The sequence below is a fragment of the Sminthopsis crassicaudata genome, chromosome 2 (genome assembly GCF_048593235.1).
Source record: "Sminthopsis crassicaudata isolate SCR6 chromosome 2, ASM4859323v1, whole genome shotgun sequence".
NCBI classification, from domain to species: domain Eukaryota; kingdom Metazoa; phylum Chordata; class Mammalia; order Dasyuromorphia; family Dasyuridae; genus Sminthopsis; species Sminthopsis crassicaudata.
Window position 1 is genome coordinate 158,060,190 of NC_133618.1, and position 22,509 is coordinate 158,082,698.

Consider the following 22,509-nt stretch of genomic DNA (forward strand, 5'->3'; position numbering starts at 1 on the left):
CCATCATGCTTGCAGGAAGTTTGCAGAAGATGAAGCTACTTGTCTTTTCAATAAGCTACCTAGTAATTGAGTCACTTGATCTGTAACCTCTCTATATTATCTATATTAATAAAGATCCTAGTTAAAAGAGACACAAGAAGCTTATTTAAAAGGCAAATATGGAGGCTAAAAATAAAATTTCCACATATCAAAGTTAATACTGAAGATCCATGACAACTTAGGTTAGATATGGCTCTAGATATGTTGTTAATCCTAAAACAAAACAAACAAACAAACAAAAACCAAAACCCTGGCATTTCTGGCTGAGTGTGAAGATTGAAAAAATAAAAGTATAAGAATTTTTTAGTTATTTCAGTGCTTGCTGATATTGTCCATTCTACCTTTGAACAGCTCTTATTGAAATGTCTTCTTTATACTAATTTGAAATTTCCTTCTCTGGAATTCCCTCTGTCCCTGCAAGTCATTCAATTTCTTTACGCCTTAGTATCTATAAAATGCATATAATATCAATACTTATCTACCATAGTTATTTTAAGGATAAAGGAGATGTTTTTCAAGTGCTTTGCAACCTCAAAGTATTAAACAACAGCTAGCTGTTACTATTGTTTTTAGCTATTATTGAAAAAGACGATTATGTGATGAAATATTTGATGTTACAGTTTGTAGGGAGCCACAGAAGTTTACTGAATAGGGAAGCTGCATGATAAAACCTGTGCTTAAGAAAAATCACTTTGGTAGCTTGTGGAGGATGAAGAGGAGAGGAGAAAGATAAGGCAGGAAGACCAATTAGTGCATAATTTCAATTGTTCAGGAAATGAGTGATGATGACCTCCATTGAAGTAGTGATTCTGTGAATAGAGATAAGGGAATGGATGTGAGAGCTGTTAGAAAGGGAGAAATAATAAGATTTAGCAACTGACAGGATATGTAGGGTGAAGAAAAGCAGAGTTGTGGGAAAAACCAAAGTTGTAAACTTAAATACCTGGAAAGATGGTAGTGACCTTGACAGTAATTGGAAAGTTTATAAAAATGGTAGGTTTGGGGAGGGAGAGAGGAAGATTGCATAATCCAAAGACTACTTTCTTTTCCTTCACTGAAGGAAACCAACCCAGTTTACATAAGACAAATGCTACTCCTTCAGTATCTCATTGGTAATGTCAAGGTCCCAGAATTTTTCCAGGTGATCTTCTAATACTAAAGTAGACTCAAAACAATCCTGACCTTTGAAGGAAGCCTAACACAAACAACATAGGAAAAGAATTTTATACAAATAACAAAAACATAAGACAATCTTGTAAAAGTATAATTCATACAATGGAGGTAATGCCAGAGAAAATTTAAAATAGATCTCCTAGTGCAAAAATAACTCTTAATAACTTCAAGTCCAACACCACTGATTTCCATTGTAGTCCATTTTATAGTGAGGTAGACAAGAAGTCATAAATCTCTTGTATGCAACACAAGATCTGGGATCTGAATTAATGTTGTGACTTACCTGTTCTATTCAGTATTCTTCAGAACATCTTGGCTCCCTGGGTTCCCCATTATAGGGATGATCCCATATTTTGGCTCCTTTATAGGCTCCCCAATCAGAAAATGTTACCATAAATCAGTTAAAAGATCCCTTTTCTCTCAGGTGAATTCCTATTTGCAATGATTAGGAAAAGTTAGTTTCACCTTTTCCATATTGTTAACAAGCAAAGCATCTCCCAATAAATACTGATCTTGAAATTATCTTAACTATATGAAGGGAAAGAAACTTGATCATTAAAAACTCATTATTTCCAAGGTTGTAGAGAATGTTCTGAAGTTTCACAAACCTTAAGACCCAGGAAATTCCATACAGAAAATGGAATAAGGAAACACTAGGGAAGATTAACTGGGAATATGTTTCAAATTATAACCTTAGCAAAGGAGTCTTCCTAAAGGATAGCTGTGAGAAAGTGTGAACTCCCTCTTCTGTGGTGCTGATTTATGAAAGACTCAGCCTTTAGAGGGCCTTTAAAACCTCAGTTATCAGATGTGCTGTCTTTCAGATAAAGTTGTTTTAAAAGTCCGTTTCAAAATTGAATGATACTAGCTCCCTGAGGATCATATGGAAGTTGAGAAACCAAAAAATGTGATGCCAAAGGACTCAGTCTCAGAATTTCTTCAGAGAAAAAAATGGATGCCTTGATCAGAGGCAATGATACAGAGGGGTCCATAAGTCTATATTTTATAAGAACTTTGATGTATCTGCTGTGATGGTTGTAAACTTGACTAGCTCCCACAACTTGCCACTCATTTGAACCACTATCCCATCTAGGGTCTTTCTGCCAGTGTATTTTCATCTGGCCTATCCAATATGCCATCATCAAAATGGTGGTAGATAGTGGTATTCTAAAAAAAGTGAAGCCTCTTTTAGATCTCTGCCCAACAAACTATAGCAATGTATAGAATTTAAATAACTCTGAGAGAGAACAATGAAGGTACGCTGAATTCCTTCCAAATGCTCCTGATTAGTCTCATCCACAGAAGGAGGAAAAAAGCATTAATAAGTTCACTAACTTCATAAAGCTCACCCAGGATATAGACTACCTCATCTCCTACATTGACAAGTTCAAGAGGAGCCTGAATTGACCAAAAAGTATATTCACTTCATGATAATCTACTGTAAGTTGCCAGATATCTTTTGCCTCGTCTGGATACCCAACCATATAGACTTTATAAAAAACATAAGCAGGTAGAGTTCTATTTATTTTCTTTGCATCTTCTAACGTTCTCATAAGTCTTTTTTTTTTTTTTTTTTTCCCTGAGGCTGGGGTTAAGTGACTTGCCCAGGGTCACACAGCTAGGAAGTGTTAAGTGTCTGAGATCAGATTTGAACTCTGGTCCTCCTGAATTCAAGGCTGATGCTCTATACACTGCGCCACCTAGCAACACCTTTTCTCATAATTCTTACATAGTTTTTCAGCCTCTTTATTTCTTGGGTGGAAAGTCAGCAATGAAAAACAGGAAGTAATAGGGGAGAAATGCTTAGAAGAAAGGAAGAGCTACAGACAAAAGGAATGGAAAGGATGTAACAAAGTATCTACTTCACAGAATTTCAGAGTTAGAAAGGACATTCGTGGACATTTAGTTTAGGCATTTCAATGAAAAAAAAAAAAGATTTCACTCTGATATTGCGGACAAATAGTCAACCTTTTTTTTTTTCTTGAAGTCTTCCAATGACAGGAACTCAATGTCCCTGGAGAAAACCCAATTCTACTTTTGTCAAGTTCTTGGACTGCCAAATTTTTCATGACATCAAACCTAAATTTGTCTTTTTGCAACTTTCACCTCTTATTTCTGTTTCCGCCTTTTAGGGCCAGAGAGAATTGTCCCTCCCTCCATGTGACAACCCTTCAAGTACTTGATAGAAAACAGTCATGTCTCCCCAGAGTTTTTTCTGCTCCAAGTTAAACAACCCCAGTTCAATGCATCCTTCTTTTGTTTTCTTTCAAAGGGGAAGAGTATTTGTCACTTAGAATTATAGGAAGACATCTTACAGGTGGTCTAGCCCCGAGCTTCTTAAACTGCGGTTTGTGACCCCTTACGGGGTCTTGTGCCTGAATGTAGAGGTTGTGAAATTATGATTTATTATGGGTAAATTTTTTGTTTGTATACTTATGTTATATATCTATATACTTGAGATCATGTAAAAATTTCCCAGGTAAAAAAGGGTCATGAGTGGAAAAAGTTTAAGAATTCCTAATCTAGTTAACTCCTTTCATTTTATAAATTAGATAACTGACACCCAGAGTGATTGAATGAAAAAAAAAAAAAAGATTAAGCACCATATTAGGTGCTAGTGACACAAATACAAAAATGGAGATAGTTTTTGCCTTAAGAAGCTTATATTGTAATAGGAGTAAATAATATGTATAGGAGGATAGTTTCCAAGGAGAGATGTTGTGATTTGGAAAATTATAGTGTTGCCACAAAGATAAAATGAAGTGTGTCTGGAGCTGGCACAGATCTACTGGGCCACATGAGGCAGTCACCAATCAGTAGAGCAGAATTCACAGTAATTTGTTCATAGTCAAAAAGCTAATGTCAAAGTGGAATTTGTAGTAAGAGAAAATTGTAGTGACTGAAATGGCTCACTCATGACTTTCAATAAATAAGTCACTAATTACAATCGGCCTATTTCTTCATCTGTGAAATGAGGAGAGCTGAGAGACACTACAGGTGCTATATAATTGCATCCCCTAATTGTTATAGATGAGAAAACTGAAGTTTAAAGGCTGACTGGCTTATCTAAGACCACAGAGGTTATAAATAGGGGGCCTATGATTGGAATCCAGGTTTTCGGATGTTCAGCTTTTATTGTTCTTTTTTTTTTTTATGGGGAGAGGGGTATTATTATTTGATGCTTTTTGTTTGTTTATGTTTTTCCTCCCTATCTACACAATAAAACTATGACATAATTTATGTCACATAATAACATAAATAGATGTCACAGGAACCTTAGTTATGACAATAGCTTTTAATAGTACTACTCCTTCTTCCTGCACAGCCCTCCAACCATCAAATGGAGAAGTGATTCCTGTAGAAAATAGATCCTTACTAACTGCCAGACAAATGCCACAAATTAAATAGGCAACCCATCTGAGCTGAAGCAGCAGGGCACTGAGAAGAAGAGAAGGGAGACAATATGTGCCAGGCAAAGTCAAACTATCACTATCTCAAGACCCTGAACCAAGAGCATTAAGAATAGTAATGCTTTTGGCAGAGTCTAAAGCTATTTTCCTTGGAAACAATCCCTGTGCAGAAGGAACCTGGCAGCTACTCTTGCAGATCCTACTGAATTCTCAGAAAGGAAAGTTCTTGCCACCAAAGTCCTTGGCACTGTCAAATGGTTTAATGTCAGAAATAGATATGAATTTATCAGTGGAAATGGCTTTAAAGTAGATTTGTGACCATGGAAGCTTTGCATTGGACTTTTGCTGCCACCTTCCATATATCTTGTTTCTCCCATCTGATTATTAGCTACTTGAGAGCAGGAACTGTCTTGTGTTTCTCTTTCTATCCCTTGTGCTTAATACTTAATACTTTATTCATTTGTAAATGAGCAAAAGAAAGGGTTTAATCTCTTTGCATTGATAGTTGTGGATAATGACGTAGGGCTTTTCCACAAATGACCGGGGCCTAAATCTAGGTAAATCTGAATTATGTAGGGGATAGTGCCTTAGGCCTAGAAGTTAGCAATATCTGTGTTTAAATCCAGTCTCAGACACCTACTAACTGTGTGATTCTAGAGAAGTCATTTGAGCACTATTTACATCAGTTTCCTGATCTGTAAAAATGGGGATAACAGCACCTAAGTTCTACAGTTGTGAGGATCAAATGAGATAATTGTTAAACACTTAGCATAGTGCCTGGCATTCTAAGCATTATATAAATGTTATGTTATTATAATTATGCAATTAATGCTTTCTTTCTTCTTTAAACCTAAAGATTTTTAATCTTTTTCTGAGTGAGAGCAGTTTTGTTTGTTTGTTTGTTTGTTTTTGTTTTTTAATCTCCTTCAGTTCTTATCTTTGCTGCTGGAACTAGGGTGAGAACGAGAGTGAGATGCTGACAGTGCAGATCACTGAATAACTGGGGCAGTGAGGGTGCAAATTGATGGTTAGCCATGTTAAAAGTACAAGTCAGTGTTGGGGAATAAGGCAGAGTAGTGGCTCTGATAGAAACTAGATAAGGCTTAGAAATAAATAAGCTTTCTGGGGACGCTCATAGTAAATACTTTTTTTTTTTTTTTGGTATCTCTAAAATTAGAGTATATGGAGGTAAAGAAATTACAGATCTATATAGAGCTTTATGGTTGACAAAGTGTTTTCCCACAATAACCCTGTCAAGTAGGTAGTATAAGTACTAGTTTCTTCATTTTACAGACAAGAAAACTAAGCAGAGAGATTATATACCTTGTTCATGATCATGTGCTTATTAAACATCTAAACCCTCATTTGAATTTCAATTTATTCATTCCAAATCCAATGTAGTTTCCAGTATAGCATACTAACTCAACCTCAAGCCTTTGTTTTTTATACTTCTTGGCAGTATTATACTTGGGTTCAGGAGAAGACTTGAAGTAATGGATTAAAAAGAGTTTTTCACATTATCTTGTTTCCTGGTATTGCTATTCCTTCAGAAAAATGAATACTTACTATAACAATGTGTGACTTTTTTTTTTTTTTCTCTACCTAAAATGCTTGGAATTGACAAAAAACTTTTGTTCCCAACATATGGCTCCTGTTACCGTAAATTAAAGCCAATTATACAATACTGGAAGGCAGATATTTCTTATGGGATTGATGAATCAGGAAATCCAATAGAGACCATGAAGATTTAGAACTGGTGGGCTATTTAGTTTATAAGAGATCACTCCATAACATTCTTTTATTCTGGTAATATGATAATGAGAGACTTCATTTATTAGAAAATATGACATGTATATGTACTGTCAAAAAAAGTTGTAATTATAAAATTAATAAAAAAATAAAATAAAAAAAGAAAATATGACAAAATTTCCAAAACTGGATTAAGAATTTTATATGTAAAAGGTTGTTTGAAAAGCTATCTGATAATATTAAGAGAGACAACGACTCATTTTTCAATTCAGGCACTCATAATGCAACAACTGAAATTTCCTTAAGTTTCAGGTTAATTAAATGTTCTTACTATTTTTAATTCTTCTTAAAGCTCTACTTTATATTGAGTTTGCACTAAGAATCAGATCTAGAAGGAAAAAGCCCCTTCAGAGCTGATCTAAGAACATGTCATGTTCTAGAATATAAAATTATAAACCTTGAATTTCTTTCATCTAAAGCAAGGATACATGAGTTCTAATAAGTGAATTTATCTAAAGCTAAGATTATAGGAAATTGCTGTGAGACCTCACGGGACTGTAACTGATGTGATTCTGAGTTTATTTTGAGAATGAAGACCCCCATATTGCATCTCAAAAGTTCTACTCTTAGGGGAAAAGCTCATGATGACCTTAAAACGCTTAGTGCTGTGTGAGTCAGATCTCACAGGTTCTATTTCTGGTTCTGGTACTGGAATATTACATGACCTTGCACAAAAAAAGTGCATTTTCTCCAAATAATGCGATCTTCATTAACCCTCAGAGCACTCCTTGGGAACTGGATGGGAAGCAACTTTACTTTCCTCATTTTTAAATTGGAAGTCAAGAGGAATAGGTCATAAGGAGGACGACCTAGTGATGAAATTGACTCCAATTTCCTATAGTGAGGAAACTGATTTGTCCGTGAAGAACATGGACAGAATTTGAACCTTCTGACTGGAGTCCTCGTTATCAAGCTTCCTTCCTTCCTTCCATTGCTCCATTGCCCAACGACTCAAAGGCTGTCAGAAGTTACGAGGAGAATCTAATAGTCCTTGCTTCAGCCTATACGCATTAAGCTGACTGAAACAGTAATATCTAGAAAGGGGGACCCAATAATGCCGGTTTTACTTGGAAATGGCAAAAATTGGCCTGTATGGATTATAACATGGAGAGCGCAATTTTCTATTAATATAGAAGATTAAAATTTCCCATGGGCCAAACGATTTCTTTTTTATAAAACTGAGACTCAAACGACTTCTTCAAGAAAACATGTAGCTGATATGATAGCGCTCTAAGGAAACCCAGCAAACTGAATGCCTGGGGCGGGAAGCCCCCATAGTGCAGTGGGGCAAAGGGGAGGAACAAAGGTCTCCCCGTACCCGGAGGGGGAAGCTAGGGGAAGATAGTCCCTGGGTTCGGTTCAATGAAGAACTACATTTCCCTATAGGACGCGCGGCAGGGCTAAAGGTGGACAGGCTAAGGTGGAGTGATGAGAACATCTCACCCAGACCTCTTCCTCCAATGTCGAGCGACACTTTGCACGACGGGATTTGTAGTTCAGAAGTTGTTCGAAGGGAGGTAGAGAAGCTAGCCTTTGTCGCGCGCTTCCCAGTTGGATTTTTTTTTTTTTTTTCGGTTGAGGGTGGGAGGGAAAGAAGGAAAGAAGTGCCCGGTCGGTAGGACTCCCGCACTTGCGCGCTGGGATCCTCGTGGGGTGGAGGCGAGGCGGAGTCACGGCCAAGGAGAGCCTGGACTGGCTGAGCGCGTGAGTTTGTGGATGGGGTGGAGGGGAGGTGGGGGCCCGCTGGTCGCCTTCTCACGTGGTACAGGGCTGGTCAGTTCCGTGTTGACACCTCCTTCCTTCCCTCCTCCCCCTTTTCCCCATGCCGGGCCCCTCCCCTCCTTCCTGGAGCCCCAGAGGAGGGAGTCGCGGGCAGGCGGCGGCCGCGGTGGGATTGGGGGGCAGTGGATGAGTGGTCGCGCTAGGCGGGGGTGGGGGAAGCGCCGCGCGCGCGCCTGTGGGTAAGAGCGTGTGTGTGTGAGAGAGTGATTGTGCGTGTGTGCTGCCCACCTCGGCGAGGCACTGACCGTATGCCGTAACCCGGCGCAGTGGAGGCGGCTACCTTCCCCCGAGGCTTGGTGCTCGGGCGCCCGCGGCGGGATGTTTTCCCGGAGGAGCCATGGGGATGTCAAGAAGTCGACTCAGAAAGTGTTGGACCCTAAGAAGGACGTACTGACCCGCCTAAAGCACCTCCGATCTCTGCTAGGTGAGGGGGGAATCGCCCAGGCACGTTGCTAGGTGACTGGGGGGTGGGGGAGCCCCGGGGGCGCGCACGCGGCTGGACCGGGAAGGCGCTTTGGGGCTCACCTGCCCGGGGCAGCGCGGGACTTTCCCAAAGGGCCACCTTGCTCACCCTTTGGCGGGGTGGAAAACTGTCCGGAGTTTCCGGGTGCTGAAAGAAGCGTCTGGAAGAGGCCCCCAGATGGTGGTGGGGCCCCATGAGGAGTACAGGCTTCCCCCCAGATTCTCTCCACAGTTCTTCGGAAGATACGGGAGGAAGTTAGGGCTTGCAGGGCGAAGAACCGAACAGCGTTGTTTTATTTATGACTGTCATTGGTTTAGCACATTGCCTGGCGCTTCATAAATATTTATTGAACGGAATTGAATTGGGTTGAAATGGAATCCGTTTAAAAACACGTTTCGAAATTTTTTTGCAGTGCGTCTGGGGTCTTACAGGTAACCCACGGGGTAGGGAGAGTTTTGCGGGCACCAAGTGGTGCACTTCACGCTTAACTTTTCCGCCTTATCTGGCCGAGAAATGGTTCGGTTGGTATTTTGACACTTGCCTCCGGAGTTTTAAAAAGGATTCACCTTTCACCCCTTTATAAATGAAATGGTGATGGTTTTATTCCTTTTCAACTTTAGGGATTGGTCTATGCAGGTATGATTTTCTGAGGGGGGTTACTGTAATTGATCATGTTGCCAACCCATCTGGGTGTGAAAGTTCTGGTAATACTTCCTGTCACTTTGAATAGTGTAGGTATTCTGCTTCGGAGTCCGGATTTGGCTCTGGCCGAGATGCTTTGTTTTGGTTTCCATTTTCTTATCTTTCTAGACTGTTTCATTTAAAATGAAAACTTTTTTTTTTTTTTTCCCTCATTATAGACAGCTTTATCTTAGCTTTTAATTGTATGGCAACCAAACCAGATTTAAAAAAAAAATCCTTAGGATTTATTGATGTATTTTCCTAAGATATAAGCAAAACATCCGTTTAGTTGGGAAAAGTTTGAGTCTTAATGTGACCAGACTTAAAATAGTTCTCATAAACTTTTGTTTTGTTTTAATGAGTGAAGATTTTTCATAAATCTAACAAGAGTTGCTGGTCATTTTCACTTAGAGTCAATGTCAAATTTAGACTATCTGACAGGAAGAGAGCAGATTATACAAAACTATCTTGACTCTTATTCCATGAAAATTAACAATCAAGGTTTACAATGAAAGCTAAATAAATACCTGCTGACTGACTTTTTGATAATGACTTTAATAAGCTAGTCTAATTTTCATGGCAATGAACTCTGATTTTCTTTGTGCCTTAAACTCTCCTACTCCCCCCTCTGCAGTGTAGTATTTGTTTTGTGTAACATTCTAGATCAATACTACGATTAGTGATATTTTTGACAACTAAATACTGTTAAAGTGTAAATTTAAATAAAGCATTTGCTATCTGGTGAATATTTTGGCTAAACTCTTGTTCTTTTGACTATAGGGAAAATTGATTATGTTTTGTAAAGTCTGGTCCAGCTTAACCTCATTCATTTTAGTTTTTTTAGGCAAAAAATATATTCCTGTCACTTTCAGAAGGATTTTATTTTTCTTCTGCCCTGTGTTAATTTTTTCACTGTGAGGTTTGTGTTTCATTTTATGACACCTTATCATATATTTTGATTTGTGAGGCTTGCATGCCAGCAAAATTATCTTTAGTTTTATAAAATTCAGAAGGTATTTATCAATTTTCTCATTTTCATGCTTGTATTTTTGTGATACAACAGGCATGATTAAATACATTTGGTTTTTGTTACATGGCAAAAACTGTTGAGCTACATGGAATTCAGACTGTGATCCAGTGTTTCTGGAAATTTGTAATCCTTTACATCCATATCCTATACCTTGCCTTGATGCTATTTTTAGAACCCAAACTTTTTTTTTAAATAAAGCTTAAATTGAAAGATATAAATTAAGTCATGGTTTTGGGAGCTGTTTAGAGATAATTGTAATTAGTATTTTAAAATTTGTTTTGTGTAGCACTTTAAAACTTTTTATATGTGATCTCCTTATTAATAATATTTTCCTCTGTACACAAAAATGATACTGTCAATATTCCATTAGTAAGATAGAATATAACCTTTGGGATCTTTTGGGATAACATCTGATTCATCCCTTATGAACAGTAGTCTGTATTTCAAGACAAATGGCTAAGATTATTTCTCTGTAGCCTGATTATCTGTATCTCCATTATATTGTTAAGCTTACACACACACACATATATTTTACATAAGAGATGTGTGTGTGTATATATATGTTTATAAATACATACATATATATGTATGTATATATATATATATATACACATACACACACATACATATATATGTAGTAGATTCGACATTTTGTAGATGGGAAAATAAATATAGTGGCCACATTAATTTATGAACAAGTTAAAAGCTTTAGGTGTATTGCCTTTCCATGTTGGGTGTCCAGACCATATGGTTGAATTTTGTGATAGGGAAATCAGCCACATATTTAAAAACCTTATAGGTATCAAATGTAAACTGATGCCTCATTATTTCTGTGTTCCCAAAGGCTATGCTAGTAAGGCATAAATTGTGGAAGCTTTTAACACTGCTTGAAAGGTTAGGATGAAGGAAGGAGAGGAAGTGATTCAGAAAAAAGATAATAGCCATAATATGATTATGGAATTAATGATGAAGATGGTGTAATCATGTCTTAGTGAAGAAACTAACTTTACAAGAGTGATAGGTGCAAATTGAGTATAAGTAGAAAATAAGAATCATCATATAAAGTAATACCTCTAGGGAGCCAACATGGTAGGAAATAGTGAGATTCTGAACTAAAAGCGTGACCTCATCAATTAATATGCATTTATTAAACTCCTACTATGTCAAGTATAGTGGATTCAAAGACATCAATGAAGTAGTCCTTAATCTTGAGAAGTTTACAATATTACCAGGAGACAGCAAAGTAAAATATAGATGTGAAAGAGACTAAAAAGGTTAATATAACACTAGTTTTTAGGAAGGATTAGAAAAATAAAGGGACTGAAATCAGAGAGACCAGTGATATTAATTTAGTGTACAGTCTGGTTTAGGTGTTAGTAATCAAAATCGAGATGAATGAGTCACTTTTTGAAGGAAAAAAATGGATGATATTGTGTTTGCTTACATGGGACAACGAAGATGATTAAAGAGTTAAAAGATCTGATTTAAGTTTTAGAACTTGACAGAAAAGTTGGGTTGGGGAAGATGATGAATTTAGTTATAGAAAGAAAAAGATTTATTTATATAAAGGAAAGATCCTATAGTCTTGGGGTGGAATCAAGATAGTGGAGTGAAGACAGTATTTTGCTATTTGAGTTCTAACACATCCTTTCCACAGCAACTTAACATAATATATTAAATGGAATTCTAAGTGGGAAAGTCACAGGGAGTCATTTTTCTAGTTCAGTGTAGCTTTGGAAGATAGAAAGAGAATTCTGTAGACATTGGGGTGGAGGCTGGCCTGGAGTGCCATACAGCAGAAGTGTCATTTAGCAGTGACAACAATACCAGCTGTGGAGGAGCAACTCAGCACACATGAGCATCAAGGGGACTGAATACTGGGTCAAAAGAGATCCTAGGGGACATCAGTGATAGCACTGGGAAGGAACAGGTACCATCTGGCAGCTCTATTGCTCATTACCCAGTTTTTGGTCAGTTTCAGGGGAGAGGAGTGGAGTAGTTGCAAAGGAGCAAGGGCCCAAAGACCAGAGAGAAGACCAGGAAGGCAGTGACTAGACTTTTCCCAGATCACACCATTTTGACACTGGAAACTTACAGATTTCCAGATTGAGTTGTGAAAGCAGCAGAAGTTCAAACCCAACATGACATAAAATCTAGAGTCAAGAAGTAGACTGGGAAAATGAGCAAAAAAGACAAAATTAGAATGTAGAAAAGATGAGCTTTTTAATTTAGTTCATCAAAAGGTTTTTGAACTTTACAGTCTGACTAGGTCACTTCTGATTTAATTGAGGAGGAATCTAAAATGTACTTAAATGAAGTTACTTGTCAGTCCTGAGATACTAGCTATTGTAGTTAGTGACAAATCTGGAGCTAGAGAGTTCATGCTTTTCCCCTCATATCCTATAATCTTAAGTTCTGCAGATAGGGAAGAGAAGACAGTATAAGAAAAGCAGTAGAACATCTCAAGGAGGTAGCATGTCTTGACTACTGTCCCTCCTCAGACCCAGATGGAAAAGTCCATGGTCCTGAGCCCCAAAGCCTTGCATATAGCAGTGTCTTCCAAACCACTAGAGTAGGTCCAGCTCAGTTATTAAAGCCAAATGTTGAAGGGAGAAATTGTAGAGAAAAAGGGACTATTTTCCTCATCACTGCAGCAACAATTTCTGATTAATTACTATCAGCCAATAGCAGACACCCCTCTTGACATTGGTCTTGCTTCCACTTCAGCCCCTCACCCTCATCATCTGGGGAGGCACTTTCTGTGGAGAAGGAGTGAGCCATCCACATAGAGGGTAGACGGGCAATCTAAGCTTCAGCGGCCAGGTACCCTCATGGAGGGATGGTAGGCAGTATGTGCCAGGCAAGTCACATCATTTACCTGAAGCCCTGTTTCCCTTCAGACTGATGGAGACAATCTGAACTTACTCCTGCACTTATTCCTTATTCCTACAACTGGAAAGACTCAAAAAATTCTGTTCCCCCAGTTTTTGGTACTATTAGATGATTCAATATCAGAAACTGATAAGATTATATCCGTGGAAATGACATTAAGAGGAAGAATTTTCTTCTACTTTGTCTGCATTCTAATAGCTATGCAAATTTTCTATTGGACTTCACTTTGAAATGTGTTATCTCCCTTGTTAGAATGTGAGCTCCTTGTGAGTTAGGACTATCTTATTTTTCTATTTCTGTCCCCAGAGATTTGTACATGGCAAGTTCTTAATAAATGCTTCATTTATTCATGGTGAAGTATTTTCATTTGTCAGTTGATGGTTTGAACTTGAAGTCAGGTAGGAAGACAGAATGCCCAGTTAAGATTTTTTTTCCCTTTCAAAATTTCAAATGACTGATAGAATCCTAAAAAATATTTCAGGATATTTATTTGTTGAAGAAAGTAAAAGTTGACTTATAGATAATATCTCAAAGTTTATGTTAAAGCAAATTTTCCCATTTTCTCAATTTTCCCAATTCCCCCCCCACCCCCTTTTTCTTTCTTTCTTTCTTTTTTTTTTTTTTTTTTTTTGATTTGCTGCCTAACTTGTGCAAATTGTTTTGTTTTGTTTTTGGTTATAGCTTGCTTTTCAGCATTGTTCTGAAGAGTTGGAATATCAGGCTTAATCTGATAATACTAGAGGAAAGGTTCTTCTAAGTTTGTGTAATGCTGGCTCACTACAGTTGACTTGGCAAGCAGAGCAGATAACATGAAGTTCATGTCCACATGAACTTTAATATCACATGGTAGTTCTGTAAACCAAAACATAAACGGATAGATATAATTCAAGCCTGTCACCCTTAGTTATTGTCCTTTTCAAATGACATTATTTCAAGCAAAATTGTGTTTCCGTCATCTTTTCTTTTTAACTTTATAGTCAAATGAGTATAAAATAAACTTCCTGTATGTGTATGTAGCACAAATATAATTGGCAATCTATTTCTAACTGAGTCTTATGGTATGAGAAAAGTTAGAAGCGATATGAAAGATTAGGCTCATTTATTTTACTTTCAAGTTTTTTTTTTTTTTTTCCTTCTGAGTCAGGAGTTAAGTGACTTGCCCAGGGTCACACAGCTAGGAAGTGTTAAGTGTCTGAGACCAGATTTGAACTCGGGTCCTCCTGAATTCAAGGCTGGTGCTCTATCCACTGCGCCACTTAGCTGCCCCCTACTTTTTAAGTTTTTAAGGAAAATTGTCTTCATGTCCTCTGAGAAGGTAGGTTATTAGTGGAATTAAAATCGTTAGGGCATACTTTAAATATTAAAACTTTTGTAGGTCAGGTGGCTGAAATAAGAGCTTAAAATTAATTTTAGAAACAGAAATTACTTTCAACTTGAAATTATATATATTTTTAAAAAGGATTAAAAGTTTTTAGTAATATATAGTTCAAAATATTAACATTCCTGAAGTCTATCATCTTTTCTTGGAGATATTCCTTTTTTTCTATTTGAGTTTTGGAAAAACACTGAAATTGAATATTTTGCTATGAACTTGATATATTTTCTACTTCTGTACTAATTTTATCTCGTGAATTATTGTACACTGAAAGGGTTTGTATTGTTCCCCCTTTTGATATTATAATATTGATAAATCTTATATTTATATAGATGTTCACATTTTAAAGGATTATAGAATTTCAGAGCTGAAAGGGAACCTCAGATGTTACCTAGTCCAATCCATTTATGCCTGAACAAAAATCACTTTTATCACATATCCAATAAGTTGGCTTTCCTCCATAGTTTGAGGACCTCCACTGAGGTAGAACTCACTACACATTCTGTTCCTTGTTGGAATAGGTCTAAGTGTTAGGAGGTTCTTATTTCTCTCATAACTAAATCTGCCTCTTTGCAACCTCCAGCCTTTTGTTCTAACTCTGTTATCAGAAGTCTATTCTTCCCCCTGCACAACCTTCTGCTCCCTCCTAACCTTCTGCTCCCTCCTCCCCAGTAATAGTCCTTCATTTATTTGAAAGCAGAATTTCCCTGCTTCTCAGTTGGAGAAAAAATTTTCTTCTTCAGGCTAAACATGTACAATTCTTCCAACTGATTCTTAGACGACATGATTTTGAGACTTTTCATCATTCTGGTTGTTGTACTTTAGTTGGCTGGTGAATGTCATTCCTAAAATATATTTTTCTAGAACTGGATACAATATTCCAGCTCTGACCGGATCAGGTTAGAGTGGTGCCACCCTTTCTCTGTTTCTGAGCCTGTATTTCTCAGTGCTACCTTAGGTCATATTAGCTTTCTTGTCTGCCATATCCCACACTATTGCTTTCTGTAAATTTTGTAACTCTCTAAAATCCTTGTGTCTATTTTAGATGAACAGACATCTAGCTATCCTTCCCACATTTTGTATGAAATTAATATTTTGAACCCAGGTTTAAGACTTTATTAAATAATTTTTTTTGTTCAACAATTATTATATTCCAACTAAGGAAAGTATTGTGGAAATGCAAATACAGTTATGATAATCTCTTCCTTCCAGATTTTATATTATTAGATTCAGTCTAAAGTTATAGACCAAGGGTTCTCAAATTACTGCCTTTGGGCCAGATGTGGGCTGACTGAGGACGTTTATGGGGCCCACCAGGTTATGGCAAATGGGCTGAGGGGCGGAGACACAGTGTGAGTTTTTGATTTTACTATAATCCGACCCTCCAACAGTCTGAGGAACAGTGAACTGGCCCCCTATTTAAAAAGTTTGAGGACCACTGTTATAGATTGTTAAGTAAGGTCTTTTTTATCTTTCTTCAGTCATTCATTAGGTTAGCAATGCCCTTACAACTTCTGGTTACTTGCAAATTTGAATGCTGTCTGTGCTTTGATTCAAGTAATTAATAAAAGTGAATAATAGCAGAGATAGCTGGAGCATTTCACTATATACAGGTCTCCTTTCAAGCTCATAATCAAAATATTAACAGCTATTCTTTGTTATGTGCCTGTTCAACTAATTCTGAATCCATCTAATTCTATTGTTGTTTAGACTACAATTTTCATATTTATCTCAAGAATAGTCTAAGAGATTTTTTTTTCAAATGCTAGATAAACTATTAGCATTCTTGTGATGAATAACCCTTCGTTTGATGGCCTTTTAACTGGGTTCCCTGCCCTCAAATCTCACCCCCCTGTTGTTCATTTTCTGCTCAGCTACCTACACGATTTCCACTCTAAATTATATGTATGACCATATCAGTCTTCTGCTCAGAAAGCTGCAGAGGCTCTCTACTACCTCCAAGATCAATAAATAATAATACTATTTAAAGCTTTTCATGATCCAGCCTTTTGTTAGCTTTCAGTCTTTTTGTACTTTATTTTCCTTTAAGTATTCTGTGATCCACCTATGCTGTCCTAATTTGTTGTTGCTGTTATTTAGTCATTTAGTTGTATCTAACTCTTTGTGACCCAAGGATTGTACTGTGCCATATTGGCCATGGGGTTTTCTTTGCAAATTTATGTGAGTGGTTTGCCATTTCCTTCTCCAATTTTATACAGGCAGGGGTTAAGTGATTTGTTCAGGGTTACACACCTTATAAGTGTCTGGGGTCAGATTTGAACTCTAGTCTTTCTGACTCCAAGTCTAGTATTCCATAGAGTAGGTGACCTAACTGCCCCTTGTTGGCATAATTACATTTCCTTAAACATGACAGTCTATCTCCCAACTCTGGAATCCTGCCTTTTTACTTCATCTTCTTATTTCCTTTGGCTTCCTTTAAAACTCAGCTCTTCTTTGGGAGGCATGTACCAGTCCCTCTAGCTGTGTTAGTGCCTTCTCCTATAATACCTTCTGTAATGTTCTTTTCTCTAAATTGTAATGTTCTCTTGGAGCAGGTTTCTTGGGGAGCTTTTGGAGGCAGCCTTAGTTTCAGTTCAGTTCAGTAATCCCAAATGCAGCCAGGAGTTAAAGTCCAGATCCTTTATTGTGTCCTTCAAAGTCCTGAATCTTTTCCTGGGCCCGGTTAGCTTTAATAAAGGCCTATTTCTCTCCTTGCTTCCAAGAGCTCTCTCCGAATGTCTCCAGCCAGCACAAAGGTGGAAGTTGGAATGAATCTTGACTCTGAATCTCCCAAAGTCCCTCTTGGCCCTGAGAGCTTCTTGCTTATACACTGCCCACTGAGTACACACCAATCATTTCATCACTAGGAAACCATTATTTGGTTATTTGGTAGGATTAAATCAATGCTAAATTAGATTTAACCATTGTCTCCTCAATTCCACTCAGTACCTTGTTTCAAGTTCTGGCCCATAACATCTCCTTGTGGGATCAGGTCAACCATACTAAATTAGATAATTATTGTCTCTATCCATTCCAGTGACTTAGCACCTTGTAAGAATCCTAACATCTCCCCCTTTCTTTTGATTTAGAACATAGGGTGATCATGACCTCCCTGACTTCTCAGGGAGATGAAAACATCAAAGGAAATAGGAAATCAAATCAGATTAGCGGCTTTCTGAAGGGAGGGACTCACTTGAAACAGTATATATAAATCCATCAATATGGGAGGTATTACACATAATTATATAAATTACATAAGCACATAGTAACATAACACATGAGGAATTATACATATCCATAAGTCCTAGAAATAATCCAAAAGGAATCCATTGTCCATTAGTTCATGTGCCAGGAATCCAATAATTCCTGCAAGCTTTGAAGTCCTATAATAGTATCATCTTGTGTTAATGATTCCTGCTGGTTTTCAAGTCTTGCAACAGTCTTTATCATCAGCCATGCTCTTTCAGTGTCAGATGTTTCTTAGATCTTCTCCTTTGTTTTGAGGTTTTTCTCCTTCTCTATCTCTCTCCAGGTGCTCATTTCTATCCATCTGTTTCCTTCTCTGTCTGTAAAAATACAAGCAAACCCTCTCTCCCAGACAGTTAACCTAATTCCTTTCTATTTACCACTTTCTAAATCTCTCCTCATCATCTGGCAATTACATTGGAGCTGTTTGCATTGGACAATCTGATTACTTTTTGGCTGATTGACCATGTAATACCTTTCTGATATGTGATTGCTTTTTGGCTGATAGATCACATCAGAGTCCTGACCTTCTAAAGATCCTCTGGGTGTAAACTCAGCTGCCATCAAGCCCCACCTATTTTTTGTATGATACCTTAGAGCTGGGCCCCACCTCTCATTTCTCTGGGTCAATCTACATTCTGAGGCCCAGTGGAAGCCCTTGTGGCATTTTGGACATAGGGTTTTAGGTCTTTTCTCACCGTGTCTTCTCACTCCATCTCCATATCTACATTGAGCTCTTAGATGTCCAACTTTTCCATGTTGAAAACATTGACGATTTTCTCTAGAAGTCCCTTGCCAAGAGGGACCCTGTCTTTCTATGTCCAGCATGGTCTGGGTATAATAAGCATTTGTGCCCCCTAAAGCACAGCGTCTTATGATCTCCTCTAAAGGAGCATCTTTGTGTAGTCCCCATATAATTCTTCTGCAAACCTCATTGGCATTTTCCATAGCTAGATATCTGGTCATTATTTCTGTAGCTGCATTCTCTCTCCAATGAACTGTGACAGCTGTTTGCAAACATCTCACAAAATCCACAAAGGGTTTTTTGGGACCTTGCTTTATTTTTGTGAAGGCTTCACTTTCATCTTTCTGTCCGGGGAGGGAACCCCAGGCTTTTATTGCAGCCTTAGAAATTTGCTCAGATAATTAATCTGTTCTGAATTCTCTCCATATTGACCTTTACCTCCTAGTTGGTCAAAAGTGAATTGTACATTAACTCCTGTTTGCCTATTGCGTCTGGCTTGAATCCTACATAATTCATGATACTCATTCAGTTTTTCTTTGTTTTCTTGTAGATTTCTTTTATTATCTGCTATTTACTTTTAACTCATTTTTTCTCTCTGCACCTTAAAGAAGGCTACAGTTAAATGTAGACATATATATATATATATATATATATATATATATATGTATATACACACACACACACACACACACACACACAAATATATTTATTTATAAACATACATATATTCATATATACTTAAACACATATATGTAAGATCATACTGTATATTTCTACCTGTCATCTCTTTCTCCGAAGGTAGATAGTATCTTCTTGAGTAAGTCCAACTCTTTCCATGTTTTTCTAAATCAATCAATCCTTTGCCACAGCAATATTCCAACCTAATTGCATCTTATCTGAGTGATTGTCTATAAAAATTTTCTCCATTCCTTCTGTTCTTGTCTATAGTGATTTTACTTATGCCAGAATTTAAATTTAAAATAATAGAAATTATTCATTTTAAACTTCAAGAATACTTTCACTTTATATTCTAGTTTAAGGTCTAATACTGTTGAATCTGCTGCTTTTTCAACTTTTTTCCTGACGTTTTGTTCTTCCAATGGATTTTATTATTATTTTTTCTAAATCAATAAGATAATTTTTTAATGATTTTTTTAATTGGAATGTCATTGAGTAAATAAATTATGTAAAACTGTCATTTAAAAAACTTATATTGACTTTACCTACCCATGAACAATAAATATTACTTAATTTTTTAGATCTGACTTTATTTGTGTGTTATGTTTATAAGTATATAGTTCATGTGTTTGTTTTGACAGGTATGTTCTTAAGTATTCTATACTAGTTAATTATTTTAAGTGATCTAAAGCTATATTGAATAATATGGCTGACAGTGTAGTTCCCTATTTTCCTCTTTTGATTAAGTCTATTTTAGCTTTAACTTTGAGATCATGATTGGTATCCCTGCTTTTTTAAATAATAAATTCTGCTCCTGCCCTTTATTTTATTTATGTGTATATCATTTTTATAGCAAAATGTAGTTGAATTCAAATTTTTGATCTGCTGTTTCCATTTATTAGCACCAAGAAAACAAATATTTTGTCAACTAATACCATCCACATATAGAACCAATGATTACAGGAAATGGAGAAGTTTTGAATGCTGTGGATAAATTCACTTACCTAGATAGTGGATAATGAGGTTGATGTAGGCATTATCAGAGTTTGGGAGTCTCCCAAGAAAAGTGTGGCAGAGGAGAGGAATTAGACTGACCACCAAACTGAAGATCAAGAGACCTTGTGCTGAGCTCATTGTTGTGTGCCTGTGAAACCTGGACAGTATGCCAAGAAACTGAATAGTTTCCACTTGAATTATCTTAGGAAACTTCTGAAGATCACCTGGCAGGAGAAGATACCAGACACTGAGTCCTTTCTCAAACTAAATGGCGAAGAATTCCAACTCTTGCTGCAGAGAGTGCAATTTGATTGAGCTGATCACATTATGCTAATATCAAGTGTATGCTTGACAAAAAGACAATTTTATGGAGCACTCCACAGGGCAAGTGTTCACCAGCTGGTCAGAAAAAGCTACACAAAGACACTCAAGATCTCTCTTAAGAACTCTAGAATTGGGGCAGCTAGGTGGCACAGTGGATAGAGCACCAGCCCTGAATTCAGGAGGACCTGAGTTCAAATGTGGTCTCAGACACTTAACACTTCCTAGCTGTGTGACCCTGGGCAAGTCACTTAACCCCAGCCTCAAAAAAAAAAAAAAAAAAAAAAAAAGAACTCTAGAATTGATTGTATGACATGGGAGACACTGGCACAGGACTGCTCACCAGGGCCCATCTCATCAGAGAAAGTGCTGTTCTCTATGAGCAAAGCACAACTGAAGTAGTTTAGAAGAAATGCGAGATATATAAAAGTTAGAGAATCTTCTCCAAATATTCATAGGGATTATTTATATCTGACCTGTGCTAAAGGATTCTGAGCTCATGTTGGCCTGATTAGCTACAGGTGGACACACTAAGTTGACTCTAATATTCATCTCATTCACATTCTAAGCGATTTTGTGTATTTTCCTCTTTCCTTTTTTTTCTTACTCTCCTCCTTACCCTATTGCTCTATTAACTACCTTGCCTCTTATTCCTTAATCTAATCCCCATTCCTTCCCTTATCCATCTATATATGTGTGTGTGTGTGTATATATATATATATATATATATATATATATATATATATATATATGTGTTGTTAGCTTTTACCCATTTCTGATGAGAGTAAGATTTCAGCACTACCTTCTCTTCCCTCCATCACTTTCTTTGATCAGTTTTTCCTTTTATGATTCATTTGTGTGAAATAATTATTCCTTTTTATCTCTCTGTGTACAGATTTTTTTTTTAAGAATCACCCCACCATACATAGCTCAACCCAAACCTTTCTTTCAAACTACCCAAATAATGATCAGTTATAAGAGTTTAATATATTTTCACATATAAGAAGTAATTTGACTTAAATGAGCCCCTATGATTTGTCTTTAATGTTTATGTTATATTTCTCTTGAGGATCTTACATGCTAAATTTCCCTTTAAATTCTGCTGTTTTTGAAACAAATAACTGAGTTTTTCAATTTGTTGTATCTTTTTTTTTTCCCCCATTCAGGATTATACTTAACTTTTCTGGGTAAGTTACTCTTGATTATAACCCCAGCTTTTTTTCTCTACAAAATATATGTTCAAGACATAGTACTTCAGTGTAGTAGCTGCTAACTCTTGTGTAATTTTTATTGTAGCTATATGATATCTAAATTTTTTTTTCCTTGTGGATTGCAATATTTTCTCTTTACTTGATAGCTTTGAAACTTTTCTATGATGTTCCTATAAATTTTCCTCCTGGGAATTTTTTCAGGTAATGATCCATGAATTTCTTGTTCTAGAACTTCAGGGCAATTTTCCTTGATAATTTCTTGTCATATTAAAATTTTAATATTAAAATTCTTTTTTTAAATGATAATTTTCATGTAGTATAACTATTCCTATATTAATTTCTCTTCAATCTGTTCTCCATATCAATTGTTTTTCTGATTAGATTTTTCACATTCTCTTCCATTTTTTTCATTCTTTGGGATTTTATTTTATTTTTTCTTCATGTCTAAAAGTGTTATTAGTTTCTCCTTACTCAATTCTAGTTTTCAAGGAATTATTTTTTTCTTAAGTTTTTGATTCTCTAGTTCAAGTTGGTTGACCTTTTAATAATTTTCTTAGATTGCTCTCATTTTTTCTTACCTCATAACCAAGATTTTGATTTTTAAAGGCCTTTTAAGTTCTTTCAAGAATTAATTGTTGTGATCTTCTCATTTAAAAAG

The 22,509-nt window shown here is 36.7% G+C and overlaps 1 protein-coding gene across 1 annotated transcript in view; it reads left to right on the plus strand.

Moving 5' to 3' along the window:
- The first annotated feature begins 8,292 nt into the window (after nucleotides 1-8,292).
- Nucleotides 8,293-22,509, plus strand: part of RALGAPA2 (Ral GTPase activating protein catalytic subunit alpha 2) — a 387,908-nt gene continuing 373,691 nt past the window's right edge. The window contains 1 exon segment of the mRNA XM_074287744.1: nucleotides 8,293-8,637. Coding sequence (XP_074143845.1) covers nucleotides 8,532-8,637 — 106 coding nt within the window. The 5' untranslated portion in view covers nucleotides 8,293-8,531.